General features: G+C 46.4%; 7 protein-coding genes across 7 annotated transcripts; 4 read left to right on the top strand and 3 right to left on the bottom strand.

The window, feature by feature from the left end:
• Positions 1-1,509: 1,509 nt before the first annotated feature.
• F4822DRAFT_114601 (uncharacterized protein) lies at positions 1,510-2,162 on the bottom strand. Its single transcript, XM_051452516.1, has one exon. The coding sequence runs from the start codon at positions 1,970-1,972 to the stop codon at positions 1,631-1,633; it is 342 nt and encodes a 113-aa protein (XP_051317834.1). The 5' UTR covers positions 1,973-2,162; the 3' UTR covers positions 1,510-1,630.
• Positions 2,163-6,270: 4,108 nt separating this feature from the next.
• Positions 6,271-8,712, top strand: F4822DRAFT_114556 (uncharacterized protein). Its single transcript, XM_051452512.1, has 2 exons — positions 6,271-6,805; positions 6,863-8,712. The coding sequence occupies exons 1-2, from the start codon at positions 6,439-6,441 to the stop codon at positions 8,563-8,565; spliced, it is 2,070 nt and encodes a 689-aa protein (XP_051317833.1). The 5' UTR covers positions 6,271-6,438; the 3' UTR covers positions 8,566-8,712.
• F4822DRAFT_114563 (uncharacterized protein) lies at positions 8,712-10,006 on the top strand. The gene has a single exon (XM_051452514.1). The coding sequence runs from the start codon at positions 8,859-8,861 to the stop codon at positions 9,771-9,773; it is 915 nt and encodes a 304-aa protein (XP_051317832.1). The 5' UTR covers positions 8,712-8,858; the 3' UTR covers positions 9,774-10,006.
• F4822DRAFT_114562 (glycine dehydrogenase) lies at positions 10,007-13,686 on the bottom strand. Its single transcript, XM_051452513.1, has 2 exons — positions 10,357-13,686; positions 10,007-10,295 (listed from the first exon to the last, which is right to left on the bottom strand). The coding sequence occupies exons 1-2, from the start codon at positions 13,505-13,507 to the stop codon at positions 10,240-10,242; spliced, it is 3,207 nt and encodes a 1,068-aa protein (XP_051317831.1). The 5' UTR covers positions 13,508-13,686; the 3' UTR covers positions 10,007-10,239.
• An 892-nt stretch (positions 13,687-14,578) lies between these two features.
• Positions 14,579-14,861, top strand: F4822DRAFT_425274 (mitochondrial outer membrane translocase complex, subunit Tom5; the record flags this gene model as incomplete). Its single annotated transcript, XM_051460305.1, has 3 exons — positions 14,579-14,591; positions 14,659-14,760; positions 14,824-14,861. The coding sequence occupies 3 exons, from the start codon at positions 14,579-14,581 to the stop codon at positions 14,859-14,861; spliced, it is 153 nt and encodes a 50-aa protein (XP_051317830.1).
• Positions 14,862-15,099: 238 nt separating this feature from the next.
• On the bottom strand, positions 15,100-17,068 carry F4822DRAFT_114543 (nucleoporin complex subunit 54-domain-containing protein). Its single transcript, XM_051452511.1, has 3 exons — positions 16,354-17,068; positions 15,647-16,290; positions 15,100-15,591 (listed from the first exon to the last, which is right to left on the bottom strand). The coding sequence occupies exons 1-3, from the start codon at positions 16,712-16,714 to the stop codon at positions 15,484-15,486; spliced, it is 1,113 nt and encodes a 370-aa protein (XP_051317829.1). The 5' UTR covers positions 16,715-17,068; the 3' UTR covers positions 15,100-15,483.
• A 208-nt stretch (positions 17,069-17,276) lies between these two features.
• F4822DRAFT_389516 (NADH dehydrogenase, alpha subcomplex, subunit 8) lies at positions 17,277-18,554 on the top strand. The gene is made up of 3 exons (XM_051456969.1): positions 17,277-17,394; positions 17,508-17,868; positions 17,926-18,554. The coding sequence occupies exons 1-3, from the start codon at positions 17,375-17,377 to the stop codon at positions 18,094-18,096; spliced, it is 552 nt and encodes a 183-aa protein (XP_051317828.1). The 5' UTR covers positions 17,277-17,374; the 3' UTR covers positions 18,097-18,554.
• The last annotated feature ends 6,367 nt before the right edge of the window (positions 18,555-24,921 follow it).

Genomic DNA, 24,921 nt, shown 5'->3' with positions numbered 1-24,921 from the left:
AAAATTACCATCTTCACCAATGAGTATATACCCTCATACAGATCCCTTCGGTGTTTGGAAATAGTTAATAAATTATTGGCTACTGGCTAAAAGGGAGAAGCCTGGTCCCAAGGCTGTGTACCCTCAGCAGCTCAGCCACCAGATAGAAGCATTAGGATTCTGCGTAGGATCGTGTTTGCGCTGTTAATAGGATATTTCACCGAAATGTGGATATCATGAGGCTTGCGTGATGTTTGCTTTCAACCTTTCTAAATGGCCAGGATAGTGCCTTGTAGGAGCCCAGCTGGCATGGCAGGGCGATAATACGGGTATCTGGCTTCAGTTGAGCTCCGACATACTAGGTAGGCTCGTTAATACTCCAGGTTTCGTTTTCGCATGTCATTCATAATACATATCACAATTATTGAACACTGAATTTACAGAACTTCGAAAACTCAATTGAGCTAGCTTTTATGTATGATTTTCTCCTTCGCACAAATGTACCAAGCCAGTCGACTTCCCTTTTCCGTTTCCAAGCAGTTGGACGGAAATCCAGAAGCGACTAAATGCAGAAGCTGAAAGCAGATAGATAAATTTGGTTTTGATAAAATGAACAGTCAAAAACCAGCAGACGCCTCACCCTAAAGATGAGTCTTACATGACAGATAATTTTCGGTATGAAGTTGGTAAAGTTTGGTTTGTTTGTTTCCCTTCCATAAATTTCAACCTCAGACCGTCCTCGCTCGGCGAGAGATCAACAACGGGGTATCTCAACACAGGTACGAAGGCAGATGAAAGTAAATAATGAAGAATAAAAAAACGCAAAGGGTATGAAAGATGCCTTCGTTGGGTTCTATCTCGTCGCTCATCACCGAACTCCGCGATAGAATGCAGAAAAAATTGGAGGTTCGTATTCGAGAAGTGAAGATTGAAGTCCAGCCAGCAACGTACTCTTCATGTCGAACAGGCCCTCTTATTCCCAGCCCACATCTAAGAACGGCAGATAGGCATATTTCAGATCTTGCAGAACAATAACCAGCCCCAAGGCTGACGGGGTATCGGAAGTGGATGATGTCGTTAAGAATGAATGCGAAGAAAGAAGGATAAATTCAGATCCTTGGGGGCTCGCAAGTTATCTGCTTGGGAAAAGAGAGCGCACTATGATGGCGACCGTAACCAATGCCACCCTTAGTGAGCTGTACGACACGAGTTATTTGATCAAATGTGTACGTTGCCGATTTAGTGAGACATTAAGGGTGAATTGTGAAGAAAAAATGAATAAACACCAAACGCTCAACACCAGAAGAAAGGTCGAGGGAGAAATGGTTGTGGTTGGGATAAGTATGATGTTTCGTTCAGGGGCAATTGCGAGGTGTGAGGTTTGCAAATGCCAGAATATTTTGAGATGAGGTTCAAGTTGGTAAAGATGATTGATGATGTCTGTCGATGGTAATGTCGTAGATCATTCGTATCGTCGCATGTAATGTAACCGGACAGCGCTGAAAACGAAAGAAGGCTGGTTTTTGACAAAAGAAATGAAGTAGGTAATGTTCGTATCGAGAAAGTATTTAATATGCCCGACGAGTATAATTCCTCATCGCGACTATATTTGCCGTTTAAACGGCTGTAAGTTGCGCAGAACGGCGCAACCTTACATCAACGCTGCGACAGCTACACCAACAAGCCCAGCGAGTGCGACGTGCGCCGAACCGAGAGCCACACCACTGTTGTTAATGGTAGGGCTGACAGTAGGCGCAACAGTCGTAGGTGTGCCATCAGAACCAGTCGTCGTAACCGGAGCGAGGACGCCTGAAGAAGAGATAGTGCCGGTGGGCGCGTAGAATGAAGTCGAGTTTGCGCTGTATACACTTGAAGTAGAGACCTTCGAGATGGTGATATACTTGGTCATCGTCATGGTCGATGTGGTAGTAGAGGTTTCTGCTACTGCCAACAGGGGCAGAAGCGCAACCGCGACAATGGACGATATCTGCATCTTGATGCGCGTTGTCTTAAGATTCGAGGTTGTATGGTAGGTAGATAAGTTTATAGTAGTATATGCGACAATATATGTTGTCGCAAAGATCGATATTCGAAGGGAATGCCTGTAATAGGAATTGATTGCTCTCTCCTAATTTTCTAAGTCTTCTTTTCCTAATCTCTTTTTTGATCCCGATATGCTCAACGCGTGTCTCGTGAGGTAGATAGATCGATATGAATATCAAGGTGACGATGTAGTTTGCGTGGCGCAAAGAATGTTAAGATTGAATACTCGGTACTCAAGGTCTGTTATGACTGTTTCTTCGTAATGTCGTGAGATGGACTCTGCCAACGAAGCCCTGTGAGTGGAAGAATGAGTGTATGTGAGGAATAAAAATGAGTGTGAAAGGAAGGAGAGTGAGGGTATCAAGTTGGTTTAATGAAGGAGCGAGGAAAAAGCGCTATGGGGTCGCTATTGGGGGGGGGATGTGTCAGAGAGGGTCAGAGAGAGGAAGCGGGTGGGAAGCCACGATCAAGCTCTGGGGTGGTACCCTTGCACGCAAATAACCAGCTAAATGGCGAACGGGGAATCAAAGGCAGGGTTGAAATTAGCGTTGCACCTATTATTTCTTGCACTAGGCCTGACTAGTCGGCTACTTTGGTACCTTGATACCTGACTAGGTTACCTGGCAGCCTGGGTAGGGGCGCCTGGGGATTCTAGGACCGACGAGGCGTCAATTTGAACCAATCAGCAATACCGGCCGATCTCTATTATTCCCATTGTGTAGTCGCTTACTCCGCTCAGGCTTTCATCTAATATAAAAAAGACTACACCTGGACAAACTTTAAGTGACAACATATAGGTAGGTACTTGTATACTTTACAAAGGCTTTACAACCCTTATAGAAGAGTCTTTATTACGTTCCTGAGTAAAAAGGAGGTCTAGACACGAACAGTTAGAATTTAGAATTCAATTCCCCTATTCAAAGGGGACAAAAGTATAGCCCGTGATAACCAATACATTAGAGACACATCAGGGGAATACACGATAATACTCGTGTATACCTTACCTAGATACTTCCTATATCGGTATATATAGAAGGTTGTGTTGTACCAATTCGGAGTCTCACTGCTGCCGCTTACGGATTGCATCCTCCGATTGCACAGGGCAACGGAAATTACTCCATGTGTAGGTGCGTAGGGTACTTAGGTACATTGGCACCGCACAGAGACACCAGAGAAGAATATGGGATGGTTCGGGTACCTTACAGGGCCAAGTGGCAATTGCCCCAACCCAGAGCTGCTTTAGTTAATGCGTCCCTTGTCAAAAGAAGTAGGAATTTTCATTAGCTATCGTTCTTTCATCTTCGAGATGTTCTGGGCGTAATGTTATTCTTGTTATTGTCGGTAATGCCTATACTTAGTAACTTAGACTATACTTAAAATCCTTTAATGAGATCTTTTTTTTTTATCTGACAATGCCTCATTGTCTTATTCCTTTGGTAGTATTTTTGAGTAGTAGGCAAACCTTATTCCCTCAGGAACTTCTAAGCCTTCACACACATTTCACCGTTGTACCGTTGCACCTCCCATCCAACGTCCGCTCGGGTATTCATAAAAATACCACATCAAGATTGCATAATTTCTACCCGACCAGGGTCGATGTCAGATGCATGATACGTGATTGGTAGTATCGGTTCCTGCAGATTTTAGTTTCCTGTTCCTGACTAAACCCGAATGGGTCGCTTCCATTTTTTTTGGTCTGGATACCTAGGTACTTATTTCTACCCTATCAAAAAAATCAAATCGAATCAAATTTCCCCCAGATTGGTCCGAGTGGTGGCTTCCACTCTTTCACTTCGGGAGGGCGCGCTATTTAAAATTTTCAACTAGAGAATTTAGCTTTGCGGAGAAGATCTACTCTAGATAGGGAAGTAGCGAAATCAATCCATTTAACAATTAATGACACCATCAACGCCTATTGTACTTGACAATTGTACCTGATGTATCTATTGTCTCTTTTACATTAATCAAAAATCAAAAATGACTTGCACTCGGCTACTTACTTACACCAACTATCGTATCTATCGTATCTGACCCGACATTCAACTCAGAACTAACAACGGCAGTTGGAGTATAAGGCAACAAATGCAGGTCGCCTTGAATACTACTTTGGTCCACGATTATTCCCACAGTCTGATCGCGTCACCGCGTTTTTGCTGTCGATCAGTTATATGTAGGTACGTAAAGGATTGGTTTGTTGCCATGTGTCACAATCAACAGTATAACACGTTTGCCCAGATCGTCATTGAGGTTTTTTCTTCTTTTTTTCTCGGTTGGAAGGGATATCCTATCATTGCCGTCCACGCGGCGCTGACTGTGGGACGCGATGGGATTCCAATATGTCGGCTACTATCACATTATGGTACTTGGGTACATGTTCAAGTCACACCGACATCATCTCAAGGAAGCCGGCGAATTACCGGACTGTTGGAGTTCAAATTCTCTGTCGACCTATTTACGTAAGCTTGAAAGCCGCCTGGTCGGCTACTCCCTTGGCAGCGGTCGCACCATCGAAGCGGGTGATCCTAGTTTAGCTGCAGACTTTCACGACGGCCTCAACTGAATTTCTTTTTAACTGGCGGGATAGTATGATTACTAGTGGTTTTATTCAGGGGTTTAGAACATTGATGCTTCTTATCCAAATTCGTATCGAGTTGCCATGCCTACTATGACGGCAACTTACGATCCCGTTACAAGTGGTCGTGGAGGTTGCCGGATAGAGCATCTCGAAAAGATGAGGGTATTTAGAAACATGAATAATCCCTGTGAGACAAGTGCAGTTTCCACACTTTCATGGGCTTCCGATTGTCAAACCCGCTAACACACCAAATGAAATTATTGAGGAGTTTATACTAATAGTTTGCTAGCTGTCGCACACTCGATGCAAGGATATACAGGCTAAACGTTGTTACGCGCAATTGTAGCAATTATAGGCGATGACGTGGAATCGACTATCTGAATGTTTATAAATTGCAATCAGAAAAAAAAAACGTCGGCTTTCAGACCTTGGTTTTGCGGGTCAACAATTGCGCCCGATGTAATGGACCTTATCTATTGATCGTCGATACGTCAACAACCTTGGGCTGTCAAAATGTTGATCGTTCTACTACTCAGTGCGGCTCATCGCAGATCACCATGATCATCGGAATGTGGACTGTTCTAGTGAACCTAGTCGCACGCTTTTTTTCAACGTCTTCTTATTTTCTTAAATTCGAATATATTTATCAACGACCTCATCCCTGAGCTATGAATTTCTATCTTACGATGGACTCAGGGGTGGCTGGAGAGACGAGTACCCTAGCTTCGGAAGAGGGATTGCAGAAAAAGGTGCTCATCTATGGCACCCTAGGGCAACATCCGAACGGACGATTCTCAGTCAAGCTCCAGAGCCACATTTAGATGCGAGCCGTGTCTACATATTGGATGACGAAGTGGCGTTCTTGCTCGGACCTTACGTCGCCTAGTCATAAGAATAATTCCAAGAGCATCCGCCCATTTCCGGATCATTGCGTGTAGCCGTTGAGCCAACGGTCTGTCGACGTTCGTGTCCGGTAATATCCTGGACTGACCATGGCGGGCAACCCTAAGCGCTGAAGATGCGGTCACGGGCCACAGTGACCAAGGCCAGCTTTCCTCGATGAGAGTTTTCAGCCGTCGATTCATTTCTTCACGACCATATTTTCATACTAGCACTAATTTATCAAGCATCAATTTGCATCTTAGGACCCAGTAATGAAAGGAAGAGCAGGAAGAATATAGGGGAGTCTTAGGTAAGGCCACCAAGACACCATGACAATTGATGATACCCCGCAGTTAAGTGTCACCTCCTATTGATCTGTTTAGCGACGTCACACAGCAAAATCATTCGCTACCGGTGAAGAATGATAAGGCAGGCTACGGCTAGGCATGATCCTCTACCCGCCCACCTTCGATTGCGACATACGGTTGTCTTATTTCTTTCGTCAGCTCCGCCATCTTATCTCATCTCATTTCATATGCCACTACAAGTTCCCTATAGCGGTGCAATTTGATGTTTTCGATCGAAATAGCAGACTTTTGATAAACTCGATATATGACCAGTAACAACTCACAATACATAATTCAACCTAGTATATTCGGTTCAAACAATCTCTTTTGCGCTCAAAATATGGTTCAATGTACAGGCATGCATCTCAACAGCGACCAATCAGGCGACCAATCGTCATGAGACTTTGTCCGACGTCGAAGAGGGGAAGAAGTGACAGCATGCAGGCTACCGTTCGCCGAATCTGACTGATGGTAGACTTGAGACAATTAGATTGATAACTTCTCTCCTATCAAGAATATGAATGGGCATATGACTAGAAATGACATCCGAACATTTGCACATCCTTAGGTACCACCTCAAACGTTGACCCGACACCCAACCTGAACACGGATATGACAACTAAAGCACGCCACGGCCCCGGTATAATATGTGCTGAGAGTATCGCAGCCTTGCACTTTCTTCATGATATTCCCGTCCTACCATCTTCCAACACAGTAACAGATCTTCAAAGCCGATCGGCAGGCTATACCTTATCTTTCGAGAAAGAGCGTAGCCTTGCCGGGACGCTCGCTTTTCTCGCATACCCAAAGGATGACGTCGATCGCATACCAGCCGTATGTATCGAAGAAGGTCCCAATGCGACATATTTGAACGCCTTGCTCGCTATAAATAAGGCCAACTCGAGTAGTGGAGCGGGGACCCTATTAGAGTTAAAAAGGGGGTTCGAGGGAATTTTCTCTCTCCTTGGGCAACTAGACCGTACGACATTTGTCTTAACTCACGCACCCTTTATATCTATTGCTAATACCTGACTAGATGGCGCTTGCAACGTAGAGAATGATGTCTTCAAAGCCATCGTCGCCATGTGTTCGAGGCGTATTCTCCACCGTTTACGTCTCGTCCGAAATCGTGGCAAGCAATCGATCAAAGAAGTTCTTCCAATAGCGTTAGATCACTTCAGACACATCAAACGGAGTAGCGTCAAGACGGAACTTCTGCCCGTATCGACTGAGTTTGTTAAGGGGGCAAGAGAGCTACTGAAACTCGTAAACTCATGGGTCCAATATCAAACAGATTCTCGATTAGAGGAATTAGTCGAAGGTATTCGTCGCCTTCGGCAGGCCGGAGATCTACGTGCCCTATTCGATACTATGTCTAACTATGACATGGCTCCAACTCTGAGAAGCCACCTTCTAAATATGATAAGCAAAGTCGCAAGATACCGCGAGTCGGCTAGATTCCTATATCGCATAGCTAAAAAGGTTCCCCTAGCCCGAAAGATGCATATTATCATCGCCCAATTTCCCGACAAAGCATTTGAGAGGGCGTTGATCAATGATTATACTCCCAAGCTTCAAACTACCGTCTCTTCAATCGAAGGACTAGAAACGCACGAGAACAACCTTACGCATATATTCCGCTCGTTGAACAAAGGCGAAAAACAGACAAACCGCCATATGAATCAGAAAAAAGCAGATAATCTATTTACCGAGCAAGCACTCAGGACGCTCCAAGATGCGAAAGTCCATGCTGAGATCCAGCTCATTTACTACTGCGAACTCCATATACCTCAGAACAGGCTACCTCGAGTTATATGTTCTAGTAAGGATGCATGTTGGCTTTGCAATGAGTTCATTCTCATGTACGAGAAGATGCACATGCCGAAGTCTCACGGGAAGCTATATCCCCAATGGCGCCTCCCTGCGCTCGCGAATCCTGAGTTTGATACTCTAGCGAGAGGATATAATAAGAGGCTCAAGGATGCGTTGAAAAGTAGTCTGAAGACGCTATTCGTGAGGCAGGGGAGGACTGTGTATCCTTCCCCGAACGAGAGTAACTTACTCACGTTGATCTTGTCTGACTCAACGTTATCAACCGTTTCACTTCCTTTATCAGATAGTAAGAGGGAGAAGTTGCGAGAGGTTGTGCAAAAGGTAGCTGCTACCCCCGCTACCGTCCCCGAGGCTGTGTCTAAGGTTACCCCTGAGGCCACCCCTGAGAAGCCATCGTCACACGAATCCGCCCTCGCCGACGACGAAGAAAGCGAGGAAACCCTCGCACCAGCAGAAGAAGTACCACTAGAGGAAACTTCTTCAAGAAGCAGCGAACCCATCAGCGATATGCCAGAATGTCCAAGTATCGCAGGATCATCCGAAACCTTGAGCTCCGTCAACAGCAATCCGAGGCTCGAGCGCGGTGAAGTCCGATCTAAGGGCGTTAGGATAGGGAAATCTTCTCCATTATACTCTACGGATAATATCGAGATACAGATCGAGTACGCCGGGACTCCGACCGCAGGGGTATCGGATAGGCTCCAGAAGAAACTGTCTTGCGCGATTGAATGGTTAAACCCTGATGACGCGCGGAAGTTACGAGACCGGGGGGAGGTTCCCATCAGGCTGGAAGCACTTGATGGTGAGATGGATTATAATGTGGGTGAGTATGGATATGTATACTTATCGAACGGCGATGCCGTGTTAAAGCTCTTCATGCAGCCAGTTGCTGCGAGCGAGCTTTAGACTTATAAGGGCGAGGTTGCATGTACGTATGCTACTCTTTAATTAGCGAAATAATTGGTCTATAAACTACGATATAAGATGTTGGAATTTAATAATTCACGGACGAGCTAGCCAATTAAAAAGGGTGAGTGAGATGAGGGTGGTCAGGTGACCAATGATGTTGGTCTTACAACCCCACCGCACATCTATCTATCTACGTCCCTAACTCCTTACCTACCTACCTATAACTATCTTTCATCTACCCTTCATATCCAAACAAATAAAAAGCAACCCTTATCCCCATCCATATCACCATGTCAACAGCCCAAGACCCCGCATTCCACCTCTTCCCCAACCTCCCCACCGAACTCCGCCTCCTGATCTGGCGTTTCTGTCTCCCAAACCGAGTCATCGAACTGGACCATCCCCACCCAGATCCAATCTTCGACTTCAAGCGTCCGGCACCATGTACTTTGGCTAAAACCACAGTTCTGAACAATCGTCCTCCACTAATCGCGGGGGTATGTCATGAAGCGCGTACCGTCGCTTCCGAGTCCAGTTTGAGTATCAATCTATCCACCCAACCAGACTCCTCTTGCAATGAATCCCATCCTTCGACAGGGCAGGGACACGACATAAACGGGGAAGCAGAAGAAGACATACCCATCCATCTCAACCCCCACCACGACGTCGTACATCTCCACCACGAACCCGTCTACGAATCCGACCAAAGCGCCGGGAACCCGCTACGACACATCATATCCATCGCAACACAAACGACCCCAAACCAAGCCTCCCTAAGCCTCGGCCTCCTCTTAGTCGGCCGCACACAGGACTGGCCCCAACTCCCATTCCTCCTATCCCAACGCCCATGGTGGCTCGTCGTAATCCACGTAGTCCCTATCCACATGTCCCTGCACGCCGGTTCCTTAACCGGTTTATTCGGATTACTAGGCGATGCGCCCGTACAAATCGTGGATTTACGGGATAAACATCGACTCGGTGCTTATTACGACTTGGCCGCGGTGACTCAGCACAGAAGGGGAGATGGAGAACTCACGGTTGAGGATGAGAAGTTAGTCATGATGGTCGATGTAGAGACGAAGAGGTGTAGGTCAGAAAGCGCGGTGAGGTGGATTTATAAACTTGCGGCGGAACCGGCACCGGCGATGTATCCAGCTATTATGTTTAGACTATGCCCTGAAGAGTGCGATCGATTGGGTGAATAGGGCCGTCCAGACTGTGAGGCGTGGTTTTCATTCCCAGTTAAACACCATTCTTACGATAAAAAAAATATAAATCAGCTGAAGTCAACACGTCTTCGATAAATTCATCGCCATATTTTCCTCCAAACCTATCCATAGGTCAAGTAAATACACCACTACCCAGCCATCTAGCCCAGTTAAGGGGGCCAGAGGTCAATCCCGAGTTTTATGTAGTTGAATATATCGCCGAAATGGCATCATATGTCCCACCATATACAGTAACCATCATCCATATTGTTGAATGGTACCCTCTAACGCCTTTGCTCTCTAGAAGAGTTGGTGAAACTCTATGCAGCTCTTGCTCTATGATGATAATGTAGTTGTTGAAGAACACCAATTAGTGTATCCGGTACGCCTTTACCTTCCATAATGTTGAAAATTGGATATATCCATCGCTGCGCCGGAAATAATGCAAAGGGTTTTAGTCTCATTAGGTGGTGTCCTCAACCGGAGGGCACGTGCAGAAAAGATTCAGATCGCCGTAAGCTGAGCATTAATTAGCATCTCCTTTCCAAATTAAAATAGATGTTAAGAGTGAGGAACTTACTGTCATCTATCCTGGTGACGGTAGGCCAGAACTTCTTCTCCCTGAGCCAAGGCAGCGGGTACGCCGCCTTCTCACGCGAGTAGACTCTCTCCCACTTGCCTCCTTCGCCACCATCACCTGCGATCAGGTCCTGCATGGTGTGCGGTGCCATCTTCAGGACATTACCTTCACGTGGCGTCTTACCCTCTTCAATCTCACAGATTTCTTCACGGATGCTAATTAGCGCATCAATGAAGCGGTCAAGCTCTTCCTTGCTCTCACTCTCCGTCGGTTCAATCATCAGAGTGTTTGCGACAGGCCAGCTCATGGTTGGGGCGTGGAAACCATAGTCTTGTAGACGCTTGGCGATATCGATAGCCTCGATACCGGCGGATTTACCGAAGGGTCGGGCGTCTAGAATGAACTCGTGCGCACATCGCCCGTGCTCGTTCACGTACAGGATCTGGTAGTGGGGCTTTAAGCGAGAGAGAATGTAGTTGGCGTTGAGAAGTGTGATCTTAGTGGCGTGAGTGAGGCCATCAGAGCCCATAAGCGTGTTGTAAGCCCAGCTAATGAGGTTGATGCTAGCGCTACCGTTATTCGCGCTGCTCACTGCGTAACCACCGCTAGTCGCCTTCGCCGCGGGGTTGGGATCACGAGGTAGGAAGGGTTGAAGACGTTGCTTAACGCAAATGGGTCCGACACCAGGGCCACCTCCACCATGGGGAATGCAGAAAGTCTTATGAAGGTTAAGATGGCACACATCAGCGCCAATCTCTCCTGGAGAGCAAAGACCAATCTGGGCATTCATGTTCGCGCCATCCATGTAGACCAATCCACCATGATCGTGAACAATCTGGCAAACCTTCTTGATCTCGGGCTCAAATACACCGAAGGTGCTAGGATAAGTGACCATAATAGCTCCGAGCTCATCTTGGTGTTTTTTGCACTTAGCCTCAAGATCTGCCAAATCGAGGTTACCGGTAGTCGTATCGCACTTAATTGGCACTACTCGCATACCAGCCATAGAAGCAGAGGCAGGGTTAGTACCGTGGGCAGAAACCGGGATCAAGCAAATATCCCGTTTCTTTCCGCCATTCCCGCGCGCCTCATGATATCCTCGAATCGCTCGCAGTCCAGCAAATTCGCCTTGAGCTCCTGAGTTAGGCTGAAGAGAGACAGCATCCATTCCAGTGATATTACGTAATTGCTCCCTGAACATCTCCAGAAGGTTATTATACCCTGGAACCATCATCGGTGGGGTATGCGGGTGGATCTGAGAAAATTCAGGAAGGGTAATGAGTGACATCTCGGTGGTTCCATTAAGCTTCATGGTGCACGAGCCAAGCGGAATCATGGAATGAACAAGTGAGAGGTCCTTAGACTGCAAAAGGTAGATGTATCGCAACAACTCCGTTTCGGAATGGTGCGAATTGAAGACAGGATGTGTCAAGTAGCTTGATGTTCGTCGGAAAGCTTCGGGAATGTCCAAGGAATCGGCCTGTTTCCGAAGTATCTGTTGAACGTAGCCCTCGGCGACATCATAGGGGTATACCTTAGAATCATCAACGGTCGTCGCAAACACCTGGAAGACCTTGACTAGGTCATCAAGTGATGTTGTCTCGTCGGCTGAGATACTAATTTGCTGTTCGCCAATTTGACGGACGTACATCCCATGCTTGTGTGCTACCCTCACGCAATGGCTCTGATTTTCATTAGATCCAACGTCAATGATAACTGTGTCGAAAATAACACCACCGTCATTAGACCATTTACTCTTCTGTGTAGCGAATCTATGCTCTTCGGCAATAGCTTGCACAACTCTTGCGCCGCGGACGACACGTTCAGCAATCGCTTTGAGACCTTCGGGGCCGTGGTAAATCGCGTATAGGGCATTCATGTTCGCTAGCAATGCCTGCGACGTACAAACGTTACTAGTCGCCTTTTCTCTTCGGATATGCTGTTCTCGAGTTTGCAGGGCCAATCGGTACGCTTTGCCACCCAATCGATCTTTAGAAAGGCCGACCAATCGTCCAGGCATTTTTCTCTTGTGCTTCTCCTGGACAGCAAAAAACGCAGCATGGGGGCCCCCGAATCCCATCGGTACACCGAATCTTTGCGCGCTTCCAAACGCAATGTCGGCGCCCCATTCTCCGGGAGGCTTGAGCATGGTTAGAGCTAGGAGATCCGTCGCAACACTAAGAAGAGCGCCCTGCTTGTGTACCAACTCAGCGAGGGGTTCGTAGTTATCGACGTGGCCATAGGTGTCGGGGTATTGAACCATAACACCAACTAGATCTTCGCCTATATTTTCGATTTCGGCGCGGGCTTCAGTCTTTGTGAGGTCTAACTCCAAAATTTTGATGCCGAAACCATCTGCACGACCACGTAGGACAGAGATCGTCTGTGGGTGTAAAGAAGTGGAGACAACGAACGTCTTGCCTTCTCTCTTAGCTCTGGAAGATGACAACGTATTCATCGAGAGAGTCATAGCTTCGGAGGCAGCGGTACCCTCATCTAGAAGACTAGCATTGGCTATGGGTAGCGCTGTAAGGTCTGTAATCATCGTCTGGAAGTTCAGTAAAGACTCTAGGCGGCCTTGACTGATTTCCGGCTGATAAGGAGTGTAACTCGTGTACCAAGCTGGGTTCTCGAGCACATTTCGTTGGATAACGGGTGGCGTATGAGTTCCATAGTATCCTTGACCAAGAAAACTCTTTTTCACAATGATATTGGACTGATACTCCTTCACTTTTGCCATTAAACTCGATTCGCTCTGCGCTCCATCATGTGGAGGGATATCGAGTCTTCTCTTGGACAAGATGTTTGGCGGAATGACTTGCCTAACAAACTCATCTAGGTTCTCGAGGGGCGGCGATAAAGCTTTAAGCATCTCAGCTGTATCAGCTTCATCGGGGCCGATGTGGCGACGGGGGAAAGTGTCCAAATCAGCATACTGGGCTTTGTCGGCACTTTTCGCCGCATCTGCTCGATCAATGGTTGTGAGAGACCTTTGCTGTGTACCTGTAGCTGTAGCTACAGCTTTATAAGCGCATCGATGGCATACCCAAGGAGCTTGACGTTGTAGCCGAGAACTCAGCGAAGAGGAAACTCGTAACTGAGCTGCTGTTTGCCCTAATCGGCGGGGTATAGCTCTTGCGAAGGAGGCCATTTTCAATGGATTATTTTTTTGTTCCTCTCAACTCACAAATCGCTGCGCCAAATACCTAGAGCAGAAGAAGGAGCTTAAGGGTAATATCTAAGCTCATGCAGTCATACTGCTATCAATGGATAACTATCTATAGCTAGGTAAGCTTTAAAAGAGCCAATTGAAAAAAAGATGTGAGATAAGTAATAAGTAACAATGAAAGAAAAGCGAAATTCTACTCCGAAGAACGATTTTACTACCGAGACATGTACCAAGGGTACTAAAGAGAAGCGGCAAAGTAGAAACCGAGGAAGCAATCAGGCGATTACCTAAGTACGGTAGACAATTAGATCAAATACAAACTCCATTACACCTGCGATATCTAATATTTATTACCCGTGGACCTTTCTAAAACTAGAAGGGAAACCGCCGTCATCGGTCTAACGAATTGGTACCTTTTAGCACATAATATGGTAAAGATAACAAAGTTCCGGTTCTTTCCGGAGGGCAAGAGGTACATATACCGTAGTCCGATAGCGTTTCGCTTCGGACTTTTACTTTTTTTTAATTCTAATCTTTTTTTGTCGAGTAATTCCTATGTACCTCCCAGATTTAAACTACAATCAGGCAATCTGTAGTGGCGGGGCTCCACCTACCTACATAAAAACCCAGCGGTGTGATAGGCACGGTACATAACGATAGATAGATTTGCTGCAGGTGCTTTTTTGGAATGGGACGATACACGCTGCAAGTTTATGTAATACAAAGAGAGAAAATGGCCGGGGTTCCAGGGTTCCAAGGTTTCGGCTTTGGAGCGCCGCTTATCGATAATATCGATAAAGAAACTAACCAGCCAAATGGCTCCAAGATAGGTGGATACGTACAAGGGTTATAGTTTATTAAGCGGCTCAAAACGGGGCCGTGCGAGTGGAGAGCTTTCTTTCTTTTCAGCTGCTTGTCAGTCGTCACCGATAAAGGATAAAGAAAAAAATTAATGTAAAATTACGGTGGTGGCATCGTCAATTAGTACTACTCCGTACCTCGCTATTCAGAGTCCCCCGCAACGCCAAAATTTGACAATTATTCTAAGACAAAATGTTTGGAGGATGTAAGCAAAAAAGCAAATTCTATTATGTTATATCGTAATGCAGTAGACAGCTAACAATATTTATCAGTCGCACCGCCCCAGTTCTCCAAGGAGGAGCTCGAACAGCACGAGGCCGAAGCTGCATTCACCGTCCAACAGTTCCTCGCTGCGGCTGTTGCTCTCTACTTTGGTACGCTTCAGCCCCGAATCGCATTGTCGTTTTCGAACACCTCATTAACAAGCTATTGTCTAGCTCCCTTCGCCGTCGATGCCGTATCTAGCATATTCTAAATTACCTTGGTGGGCGCGTGCCTTCTGTACGACTACGAGATGGGAAATACATACGTCTTCGCGTAATGGGACGTAGGGGATATATGAAGCGGGGAATACGCTGCCACAAGAACATATTACATCCGACTTATCTTAAGGAGGGTCGGTCTTTGCATTTATGAATGATGCGTTAGGCATGTTCCAACGCGGCGTCCCCAATGTGTATATATAGATGGAGAGGGTGGACTGGGTTTGTTGCATCTTTATATAAGGCATGAAGTCTAGTCAACTATGGACTTCCATCTTCCCTCACGAATATAAAGAATTACAACCAAACCGCATATCACAAAGGCCACCCCAAATTTGAAGAGTGCAGCGCATGAGAATTGGCCATCCGGGTTTATGAGGGTATTCAGAAAGTAAAAAAAGGCGACTCAGAATGCTGTTGTCTAATATCAGAAGCAGATATCCCTTAACGCCGAGCTTTTTATGCGGTTCCTACACCGAGCTCCTCCCTATGGATGACATGCCACCTGAAAGTTTCTGACACAATCCTGAAGTCCGTTCCCATTAAGGCGTCATCTCATCCTGATATTACGGCTTTCTCGGTTGCATTATTTCCCCCCTTTCGTACTACCAAGATTTACTTCTTCGGAGGTGGGTTTGCCTCGATCCATTCCTCGTAGTCCTTCTGAACCTGCTTAACTGAGGCTGTGAGTGATTGTAGTTGCTTGTCGAACTTGTCCAAGATCTAGAATTCCATACGTTAGCTGTATTACTCGTAGAAACCATGATGAATTACCTACCTCCTTAGCTTGCGCTTCATTCTCCTCTCCTATACCCTCCTGAACCTCTGCTCCCCGAGTATTGATCTCGTTCTGCAGACTATCCGCATATCCCCTCAACATAATCAACCGACTCCACAGCTCCTCCGTCCTTGCACTCAGAGCCGGATCCGTTACCGTCCGATCAAGAGTCTCCAACTTCGTCTTCAATTCATCTTCCTCCTTATCCAAGGAATAACCCCTATTACGTAGAACCTGCACCTTAGTAGCAAGCGCAAGACATCTCTGTCTCAAAATCGCATGCTTCCGTCGGGCATTCGCAGTTCGCACCGTAGTCTCTAGGTCGTGTTGGGAGAGGATCGCGTCCAGACTCGAGTTGATAGCATGTAGCGCCTGACGGAAGTTACCGAGAGCCTGCTTCTGCATCATGAGTCGTTCACTAACAGCCTTGAATCCAGTAGCGAAGGCCGGCATATAACCAGGGCCTGGCTTATCGTGGACGGCTTGTTCCCATTCCCGTGGATCTTCGGCGGGAGAGGGTTGGTAGAACGGGACGCGCGCTTGGTCGACCTTGTTGTAGAAGTAGTACTTGAAGACGGTGCTGGGGTGTTCGGGATGCCATTTTGCGAGCATACCCTCGATCTGTTCGGTAACGGGTTTGTGGACTAATATTAGGGTAATGGTTAGCTTGATGGGCGCGAGCTGGGGTCAGATTATAGTTGACTTACTTAATGACTCTCGACCTGGTTCCCAGATCAAGCTGGAGCGTGCTTGTGCCTGGCTCGCATTAAGAAAACCAGACTGCTGCTGTGGCTGTTGCTGTTGTTGCGCCTGCGACTGACCCAGAATACTCCCACCAAAGGCATTGTTCTGCTGTTGTTGGGGTTGCTGCTGCTGCTGCGGTTGGCCGAGTATGCTTCCAAACCCACTCGGTTGTTGTTGTTGTTGTTGTTGCTGTTGCGGCTGCTGATTTGGCGTTTGTGTCTGGTTCGCAGCTTGGTTAAATAAGCTAGGAGTACTGGTGGACTGGCCAAGGACACTTTGGCCGCCTCCGAAGGGCGATTGTTGTGCTCTACTAAAAATCGACATTTCGACGAATGATATGGGGTTTAATTAAGTTGAAGGGGGTGGCGATGGCGACGAGGTTTCGGGAGGAAAGGTGGTTTGATCGAGAAATGTGTCGCGGGAGTGCGAGTCGCGTTCGGAATAGTAGATTGAAAGAATGTTTGTGTCGGGTATCAGCTCATGTCGATAGTCTTCTTTGAGGGTGATGTGGTGAAAAAATTAAATTTTGTCGGATATATTGGATACGGAAATAATTATTTCCTTTCGATTCTGAGTATCTCTGTCCCTTATCCACTTCACTGGCGTGGTGGTGTTTACATGTATTCGCGTTGCTGGACGACTACGGATATAAATTCCATCGCAGCAAACAAATAAATCCTAGCTTCAGATCTCCAATTAGCTCCATGGCCCAGCCTTAGAAAAAGAACAGTGGCTCAAAGCTTAGACCTGTCACACAGAGTTACCTACTAGCAAGTTGATTGGCTCGGTAGACACTAGCACCCCACCAATATATCTAAATTCAGCCATATGTGGCTAGAACCAATCAGCATTTCCAATTTGCTAACCTTGAATCTATCTCGGGTTACTTTCCAACTGCTCCATTTCCGAAGCTTGCTTTAATTTATATAATCCATACGAATAACATCGCGACATTTCGAGGGGAACCTCGTCCACATAACAGCCATGGCGGCCCGGAAACCTCAGTATGTTTAACTGTCTACATTTTAATCAATAAGAAACCAATTGGCCTACTCCGGAACTTCACTTATGAGCCAATTCCGGATCTCACGAGCACCATCGCTGACCCGATTCACAGATTCAACTCCCACGTTCTCTACGATACCACCCCTCTCCCCGACTCAATCCCCGCAGTTAAGGAAGTCGGCGCTACCTCCGCGCCTTTACTATCTGCCTCTTTCTTTATCGGTGCCCGGTGCCGTCCCTACAACGATGACTTCATGCAATGCAAAACTGAGAACAATGCCAACGGCGAGTTCGACTGTTTGAAGGAAGGTCGTAGGGTGACCCGATGCGCCGCTAGTGTGATCGACGATATCAACAAATCCTGCCTGGATGAGTTCCGCAAGCACTGGCAATGCCTAGACAACAACAACCACCAGCTATGGCAGTGCCGGAAGGACGAGTGGAAATTAAACAAATGCGTATTCGACAACCTAGTATGCCCCCTTGACCTTCTCGTTTGAGGGGGTTTTGTAGCTAATATGAGTGAATAGAAACTTGAGAAGACTATCCCCGATACCCCCAAGAACCAGATTCCCGTCCACCTACGGACGACACAGATCTACGCCCACTACCCTATTCTAAGAGATCGCGGCCAACCACCGCTAGGAAAGGCTATCGACCCGCCCTCAGCACAAGCCCAAGCCAATGCGCCGGCTTCGTGAGATACTTGAGAGAAATGGGGGTTTGAAATATTTTTATGATAGCCGTGTAAATAAAACAGGGAATACAATCAGATGACCAATTCATTTTACAGTCTTCGACCAGGAAGAAACTCTTATAACCATGCGTACCATGCGCTGTACTAAGGCAGTCGTTTCTGGCGATTTATCATGAGGGTCGGTTAAACTCTTGTCCATACGCTCAGAGTCGCTATTTACATTTGTAGTATATAGGGCATCGAAAGGATCACCGAGTCCATATACTGATGCCTATAGGCCTAAAATCCAGCACCACTGAACCCTATTAGAAAAGATTACGGAAATTATAATATTTTCGCGTCTTCCACTACAGTCCACTCTAGAATGATGATTATAGGGGTACAAACGAATCTTACGAGACGTCATCCGGTCCAGGGCCATTAACGGAACATTAGTCTAACAGGAGATAGTCTTGCTCTTCCGACGAAGTTAGTTAATTACGCTGAATACATCTCGTAGACATCAACTGTGTAAGGTTTCAGCGAGAACCATAGAACCATGCCGCGGCACTCCATCATGTAGTTATTCTGCTCGGTTAACTTCGAGTCTTATGAAATATGGCAAGCCATAACCGTGGTAGCGGCTGCGGTGGTGTATCGTAGCCGATAGCCTCAAGTTGTGTTTGCCTAGGTATTTCTCCACGCTTACCTAGAAATACGTTGTCATGCTGCCACCAAGCAGGCTAACCCTTGGACACTCGCTTCATCTTAACTTCTAATAGCGTGTAGGAGGTACCGTATAATAAAATATGTTTTGAAGGGGCGACCTTAATTAGCGTATAAGGTTGTCTGGTGGATCAGAAGATGAGTACGCAGGTCTTCATGCAGGTCAACAACCAAGTTCATCACGAGTTACATATCAGTCTTGAGTATAAGCCGATGCCTACAACCTACCGATGTCGTGGCTACCACAGTAACTACGACGCTCGTATTGTCTGGTTCACGGGTGGGCTGTGTAAGTGGACGCAACTTTAAAACCCAGCCGAATAGTGAGCTGTCAAGCCAACCGAGTATGGAGACAATTGTAGTAAACATTAAGCCCACGAGGAAAGGTATATTAACGTAAGCGAGAAGGTTTACTATGGACGAATAAAATCGCCGTGCGATAGTCTGTATTACTCAATATAACTGCATGTTGTGTAGAACTTACCAGTCTATATCCCAAGCGTAAGATGGGAAGTGAGTATAGCTAATCGTATACATAGTTGATATCAAATATAAATTAGCATAAGTTGGGCAGGTAAGACGACCTATACACACGAGCATGATTTCATAGTATAGTAACAGTAACATCGCAGCAGACGAGAAGGTTCGTCCCCCGTGTTCAACGTCGGCTATCTTGTCCATCTACGTCTTCTTACCAGAGCTTGGGATTGATTAAGCTACGCTTTTCCACATGCAAGAACCTGAGTAGGCACTTCTCGATAAGCTCATGTAGATATCCTATTGTTCACGAGTACCGGACTAGAACTCATGTAGTATTCGCGCATATGTATACCTAATTCATGAGAAGGTCGTGTAGGTATGTCGTGCCTGTTCCATTCATGCTAAACGGCTTCCTGACAGCTCGCTAGTAAACTTTCCGACGGTATTTAAGAGGGGTACATAAACTCCGCGTCTGGCAGAATGCCTGTTCTGCACTTCATACCGGTGGGAATTGTCTTCCCTGCTCATTCATGCGTTAGGCACGTATATTTATTACCTACTGCCACTGATGAGCACAAGTTAATCTAGAGTTATAGAGTGCGACTTAGATCTCCCACGGCGCAACCGCGGACATATGTAGCTGTCCGACAGCCACAAAGCCTCTTCATCTGAATACGGCCACGTACTGAGGCGAGTGACCTACGCCTCTGCGGGGTAGGCAGCACATGCTCGAGAAGATGTTGAGAAGATATGAAGTTCAATGAACTTCGATGGTGGTTTATGGGTAACAAGAAGCTTACGAAATGCTTACCCAGGCGTACAGCGACAGCATGTCCCACGTCTTGATACAGAATGCCGTATTAGGATGTGAGGATGTCTTGGTGCTATGGAAAGGTTTCGCCTGTCGGGAGACACCACAGTTGAAAGGACAACTTGTCATGTCTTGTAGCTGGGTTGAGTCGCCGCGCGTTATTTGAGGAGTGACGATCTTCCAAGGTATAGGTTCGTTGATCTCTGCACAACACTACCCAAAGCAGGTTGATTTTCACTCGGTTTGTTGAGCTGGGCGTAATATTTGATCGTAGGAGTTGTGTAGAGAAGTTACACAAGTCGATGAGATTGTCCTCCAACCCCGCACACGGTAGCTAAGGTGTTAGATGGGGGGTGACATGACTTACCGGCAGCTATAATCTATTCACAACAGCACGTAGCAAAGCCCAAAACAAGTATGCTTAATGTCGCCAGGCAATCATGCATTGCTTGCGGTTAGCAGCATGAAAAAACGCAGGGAATGGGACCGTGTAATATATGTTGGGCGAGCTATGGCTGGCTGGAAAGACGTCATAGAAATAGACATTCAAGACTCATAATTGGTGCGTATAGTATGTGGCTGGCGAACTACGGAGCCCGTAGTACGCCATCGAGGGACATGAGAGATAAACTACCGTTCGCATTTTAAGTCCGGGAGTTAATCTTGTCTCAGTCCGGACCTATAGAGCGGAGAGACACTTTTTGTAAGCTCAGAAGTGTTGGGGACACGGCGGCCGACAGGTTCAAAGAAGCAAGGCACAGTCCCTAGCGTTGAGTAAGAGAAGAGCCTCACGCAAAGCAGGGTTGATTCTTGACGATGAAGTGTCCACCGTGGAAACCCCCCCCTCACGGAGTAACAAAAAGCGCATGTATCCACTAAGACAAAGTGTCACGATGAAACCCGACGTAGCTTCGGCCTCCGTGTCGGGATTTACGGGTGACAGCCGCTGTGGTATCGAAACACTGTTCATCCCTTAGACATCGGGACGTCATACTGACTCTAGAGAACCGGTCTAACGCTAGCTTTTGTGCGGCTTCAAAACGTAGAGCTTCCGCTAGTACTGTGACGGCGGGATACAAGGACACCCACTCTATGATCGAAGGATAGTCACTAGAAAAAATTAGCAGGTGGGCGATGGGATGATGGTGCCTCCACGGAGACGGCGGTCTTAACCAACGCCCCTCCACCGCCTAGGTATAGGCTATGTTAGAGCGGATGTATTGAAGCGTGGCGTGAACATCTGCCGTGGATATGTACCTAAGGGCGGCTAGGTACATATCCGATGGAAGCGGCCGAGCGTTGTTTGTGAAAGGATGGTAATTAATCACCCCCGCGGGGTTGTATGGAATAAATCATAAAATTCCAAGGTTATTAGATGAGGCTCTAATTGAGATTCACGATGATCCAATACAGCGATATAGGAAACATATTGTTGAATTTATGCGCGATTTTTTCTTTTCTTTTTCGGGTTGGCGACTAAATCAGCCGGCCATGATGATCGCGATCGACCATTATACTTGTGGTTCCACGCAAGGTACGTAAGCCACGGTCGAGATCTAACAAAGTATCCCCATAGGCTAACATTAGCCTACTTCGTGAATAGACTATGTTCGTGACGCCGCGCGTTGTTGAAATCGTCGCAGGATCAAAATTCGAGAGACAAAGAAGCGGTCCCTGTCAGAACTCGATGGCCCTTTGAAGGTTGGACATAGTGTCAGTTTCACCTTACGCTCAATTTAACACAATCATAGAGATGTGTAAAACAAAGGGATATAAATGTGTGTCCAGTATCAAAGGTTCGGAGATCACTTCTGATACGGTCGATTTCCAAATTGTTTTCATCGTGTTCACGTGTTTGATTGCTACACCGTTGATACGGGCATGTAAGGGGTGAAATTTTTTGCTGCCGATACTCGATATTGGTAACATCCCGCAGGTACCGTACCAGCCCTTTGGGAAGACTGATTTGAAGAATCTGACGGGAGCCACCGTGTCGTACAGAGTTACATAAGTACCATAAGCAACTTGGAAGGTCACCCAATGTGGCTGCGGCCCGGACGTTTCATCTTTATTTTGTTGTGGCCTGTGGTTGAATCGTCAGAACAAGAATAATCCTTCTACCAGCTACATCTGCTCCGGTCAACGGCTCGGTCAATTTTCCCCCATTTGTGTTTCAAACCTTCAAACAGATAGATCGTCGACTGTGATCCAGTAGCATACGTCTTCGTTTGCTTAGTTGAGTCGGGCTAATCCACTTTTTGGACTTCTCAAGTTGAGGCGGTTAATAATTTCGAGATCACTAGTGGTATTAATGCACCTCGAACGAGACCTTCTAGAAAACAAACGTTGTGGGTGTTGATTTGCATATAGTGCCGTAGTAGGTATTCGGTAAAGAGGATTGAAGATTTTCAATTATAAATCATCAATCTCAAAAGAGGTAAATTAGGTGAATTGGATAAATGAAATGCATCCACCACGTGTATGGTTCGGTTTGTTGCGACCTAACAAACAAAGCAAGCTGAGCTACAGGGCATAGGCAAGGCGAGTTCAGTTCGTCTGATGTTGTTCTCACTTTGGGTTGATCATTCTAAGGATTCTAGGCGCTTCCAAGGTTTCATGAAAAAAGAAAGGCCTGGGGGGCACTGGCCAAACAAACGAGATCGGGCTGACCCCAGGATTCGTTAAGGGGCTAGGTAGTACTTTGCGGGTGTAAATGCAATAAGGAAGAGGGGTGAATGATACATCCAATACGTATGTAGGTAGGTAGCGCGAGAGTCCAAAAGAAACTTTCTTTTGAACGAATCATAGGCGTTCCCGGTTGCCGCTTTAGGGTGCGTTTTTTTCTTTACTAGCCCCGCGCTTGTGAGTTCCGTTCTCGCGCTGTGAACAGCGGGAACTCAATGAAAATCTGCAAGGTACCAGATTTACTACAGGGGTTGGAAACAGACTAGGGGCTTCGTCTGATCTTACAACATGGGGAGGAAAGGTTAACTTTGGTAGAAGAGCAGGCATCAGGGTGCTAAGGAAGGATTAACCTTAAGTACCAATACCTTGAATACGAAATGGCAATAATTGAAGCAATGGGAATTGTCGTATAACATTGCGGCGAAGAAAAAATAAAAGTGGTGGGAAGAGGAAGAGAGATCTTCGAATATGTTAGCTTACGTGAGGAAGGTAAAAGTAAATGACGTGTTGGTACAAGTACAATGTACAATAAATTAGCCCGGGAACCCCACATTAAACCCTGAATGTACCTGCTTAATAGAGAGTAGCGTTGGGTATATCACCCGGGCACCTTCTATTGCAGTTTTGATAGGCGGCACAGTTAAACAAGCAGACTGGCAGAACAAGATGAGCATCGGCTTGCCGATCAACACCCAACTCACAGGTTACGAAGTCACAGTCTTGGCAGCGCTTTAGGGTTCTCTCTTCTCGTTTTCTTGCTGGGTTGTGTTACTTCGGTACTTAGATAGTCCTGTGGTTGTAATGTACCTGCATCCATCTGTCACCGGGAAAATCGTAGTTGATGGCTGGAGACTTGGATCTGCGTTTTTTTGTACCTACGTGTCCGCATATCATTCCTTCTCTTTTTTTCCAAGGCTGACATACAGGTCTGTAAATACCAACATACACGTAATTAAATGTGAATTGGATTGAATTTCATAAATTTGTTGTGTTTGTATTGAGGCCTAGGCTAGCAGCACAGAAAAGAATAGAGATAATAATGCCAAGGGCTATTAGTATAATTACTTTCATGCTACATACCTAATATACTACACGTAAGCCGTCACCATCGCAGTGGCATGCACATAAGTACCTACCTAAGCAGGGTTTGAGCATTTAAGGTTACAACTTCTTACCCGTCAAAAAAAGCAGTTCCAGGTTTCCGGTACCATTAGGTATGTATCGTAATAAATCCAATCCAGAGATAATATACTCGGATGAACTGCAATTTTTTCACGGCAATCCAACGATTTGCATAAAGGCGGATACATTCGTACCTAGTGAAAGTACCTAAATACCGTACCCCCTTTTTAAGCACGAGTCATTAACGGAAGCTGCTAGGTGAAATGACGCTAGGATCGACGACTTGCATCCTACCTTGTCTGGTGCGGCAGCGGCCTAGCCACTCAGCTCCTCGGGGTACCTAGCTTATTTCAGTACGTACCCCCCCTTGTCCCACAAAATTGAATTCAGGTACCCAGCAAACGGCGGTCCCTTTCATCTTGCCTTCCCACTTGTTCCCATTTGTTCTCTACAGGCATCTTGCTGGCTCTTGCAGGCTTAGGTCAAGACCCGGCCGTTTTTTTGATACATCACTCTCCTTATTTCCCACCATCGACTTCCACTCTTTTTTCTTGTCCTTCTCTCTAGGTTTGGCCTTTACTCCGAATTCAACCACGCGTTCGTGAGACCCCAATTCTCACCAACCAACTACACTCTTTCTTATACGCCTAGGCGTACTTTCATTCCTTCAAATACTCACGACGACCCGTCTCAACGGCCTGACCAAGTTTTACCCCGTTGTTCTGAACGACCCAGCTGATGATCGATTAGTCGATTCACTCACTACTACATTCACTTCATATTCATAGTCATTCCTTAAACTCGGACGCCAGTCGCCCATCCATTGTTGATCGATCTGCTCACGGAAGCACTCACACTCTAGAACTCACGAACTCGTCCGACAAAGTCGTACTGTTGTCTAACCACACCAGCTCGACTTGAACTTGAAATACCTTCGTGGTTTTTTCAAGTATTATTAAGTTGCCTGCCTTCGTTGCCAGCTGGATCTGAAAAAAAGTCCATCCTTCGTTCTCCGATCTTGTTTAT

The sequence above is a fragment of the Hypoxylon trugodes genome, assembly GCF_022578975.1.
Source record: "Hypoxylon trugodes strain CBS 135444 unplaced genomic scaffold F4822scaffold_2, whole genome shotgun sequence".
NCBI classification, from domain to species: domain Eukaryota; kingdom Fungi; phylum Ascomycota; class Sordariomycetes; order Xylariales; family Hypoxylaceae; genus Hypoxylon; species Hypoxylon trugodes.
This window is presented reverse-complemented; position numbering and strand designations above follow the sequence as displayed.

What these genes read in the sequence shown, in the direction of transcription:
- F4822DRAFT_114601 (XM_051452516.1), bottom strand. Translation starts at nt 1,972, where the DNA reads ATGCAGATATCGTCCATTGTCGCGGTTGCGCTTCTGCCCCTGTTGGCA.
- F4822DRAFT_389516 (XM_051456969.1), top strand. Translation starts at nt 17,375, where the DNA reads ATGGCGGCCCGGAAACCTCA. An exon ending in ATGGCGGCCCGGAAACCTCA is followed by an intron (nt 17,395 to 17,507) that starts GTATGTTTAACT and finishes CCCGATTCACAG; the next exon opens with ATTCAACTCCCACGTTCTCT. An exon ending in AATGCGTATTCGACAACCTA is followed by an intron (nt 17,869 to 17,925) that starts GTATGCCCCCTT and finishes ATGAGTGAATAG; the next exon opens with AAACTTGAGAAGACTATCCC.
- F4822DRAFT_114556 (XM_051452512.1), top strand. Translation starts at nt 6,439, where the DNA reads ATGACAACTAAAGCACGCCACGGCCCCGGTATAATATGTGCTGAGAGT. An exon ending in TCTCCTTGGGCAACTAGACC is followed by an intron (nt 6,806 to 6,862) that starts GTACGACATTTG and finishes ATACCTGACTAG; the next exon opens with ATGGCGCTTGCAACGTAGAG.
- F4822DRAFT_114563 (XM_051452514.1), top strand. Translation starts at nt 8,859, where the DNA reads ATGTCAACAGCCCAAGACCCCGCATTCCACCTCTTCCCCAACCTCCCC.
- F4822DRAFT_114543 (XM_051452511.1), bottom strand. Translation starts at nt 16,714, where the DNA reads ATGTCGATTTTTAGTAGAGCACAACAATCGCCCTTCGGAGGCGGCCAA. An exon ending in ACCAGGTCGAGAGTCATTAA is followed by an intron (nt 16,291 to 16,353) that starts GTAAGTCAACTA and finishes CCCTAATATTAG; the next exon opens with TCCACAAACCCGTTACCGAA. An exon ending in ATGAAGCGCAAGCTAAGGAG is followed by an intron (nt 15,592 to 15,646) that starts GTAGGTAATTCA and finishes ATGGAATTCTAG; the next exon opens with ATCTTGGACAAGTTCGACAA.
- F4822DRAFT_114562 (XM_051452513.1), bottom strand. Translation starts at nt 13,507, where the DNA reads ATGGCCTCCTTCGCAAGAGCTATACCCCGCCGATTAGGGCAAACAGCA. An exon ending in CGTCACCAGGATAGATGACA is followed by an intron (nt 10,296 to 10,356) that starts GTAAGTTCCTCA and finishes ATTAATGCTCAG; the next exon opens with CTTACGGCGATCTGAATCTT.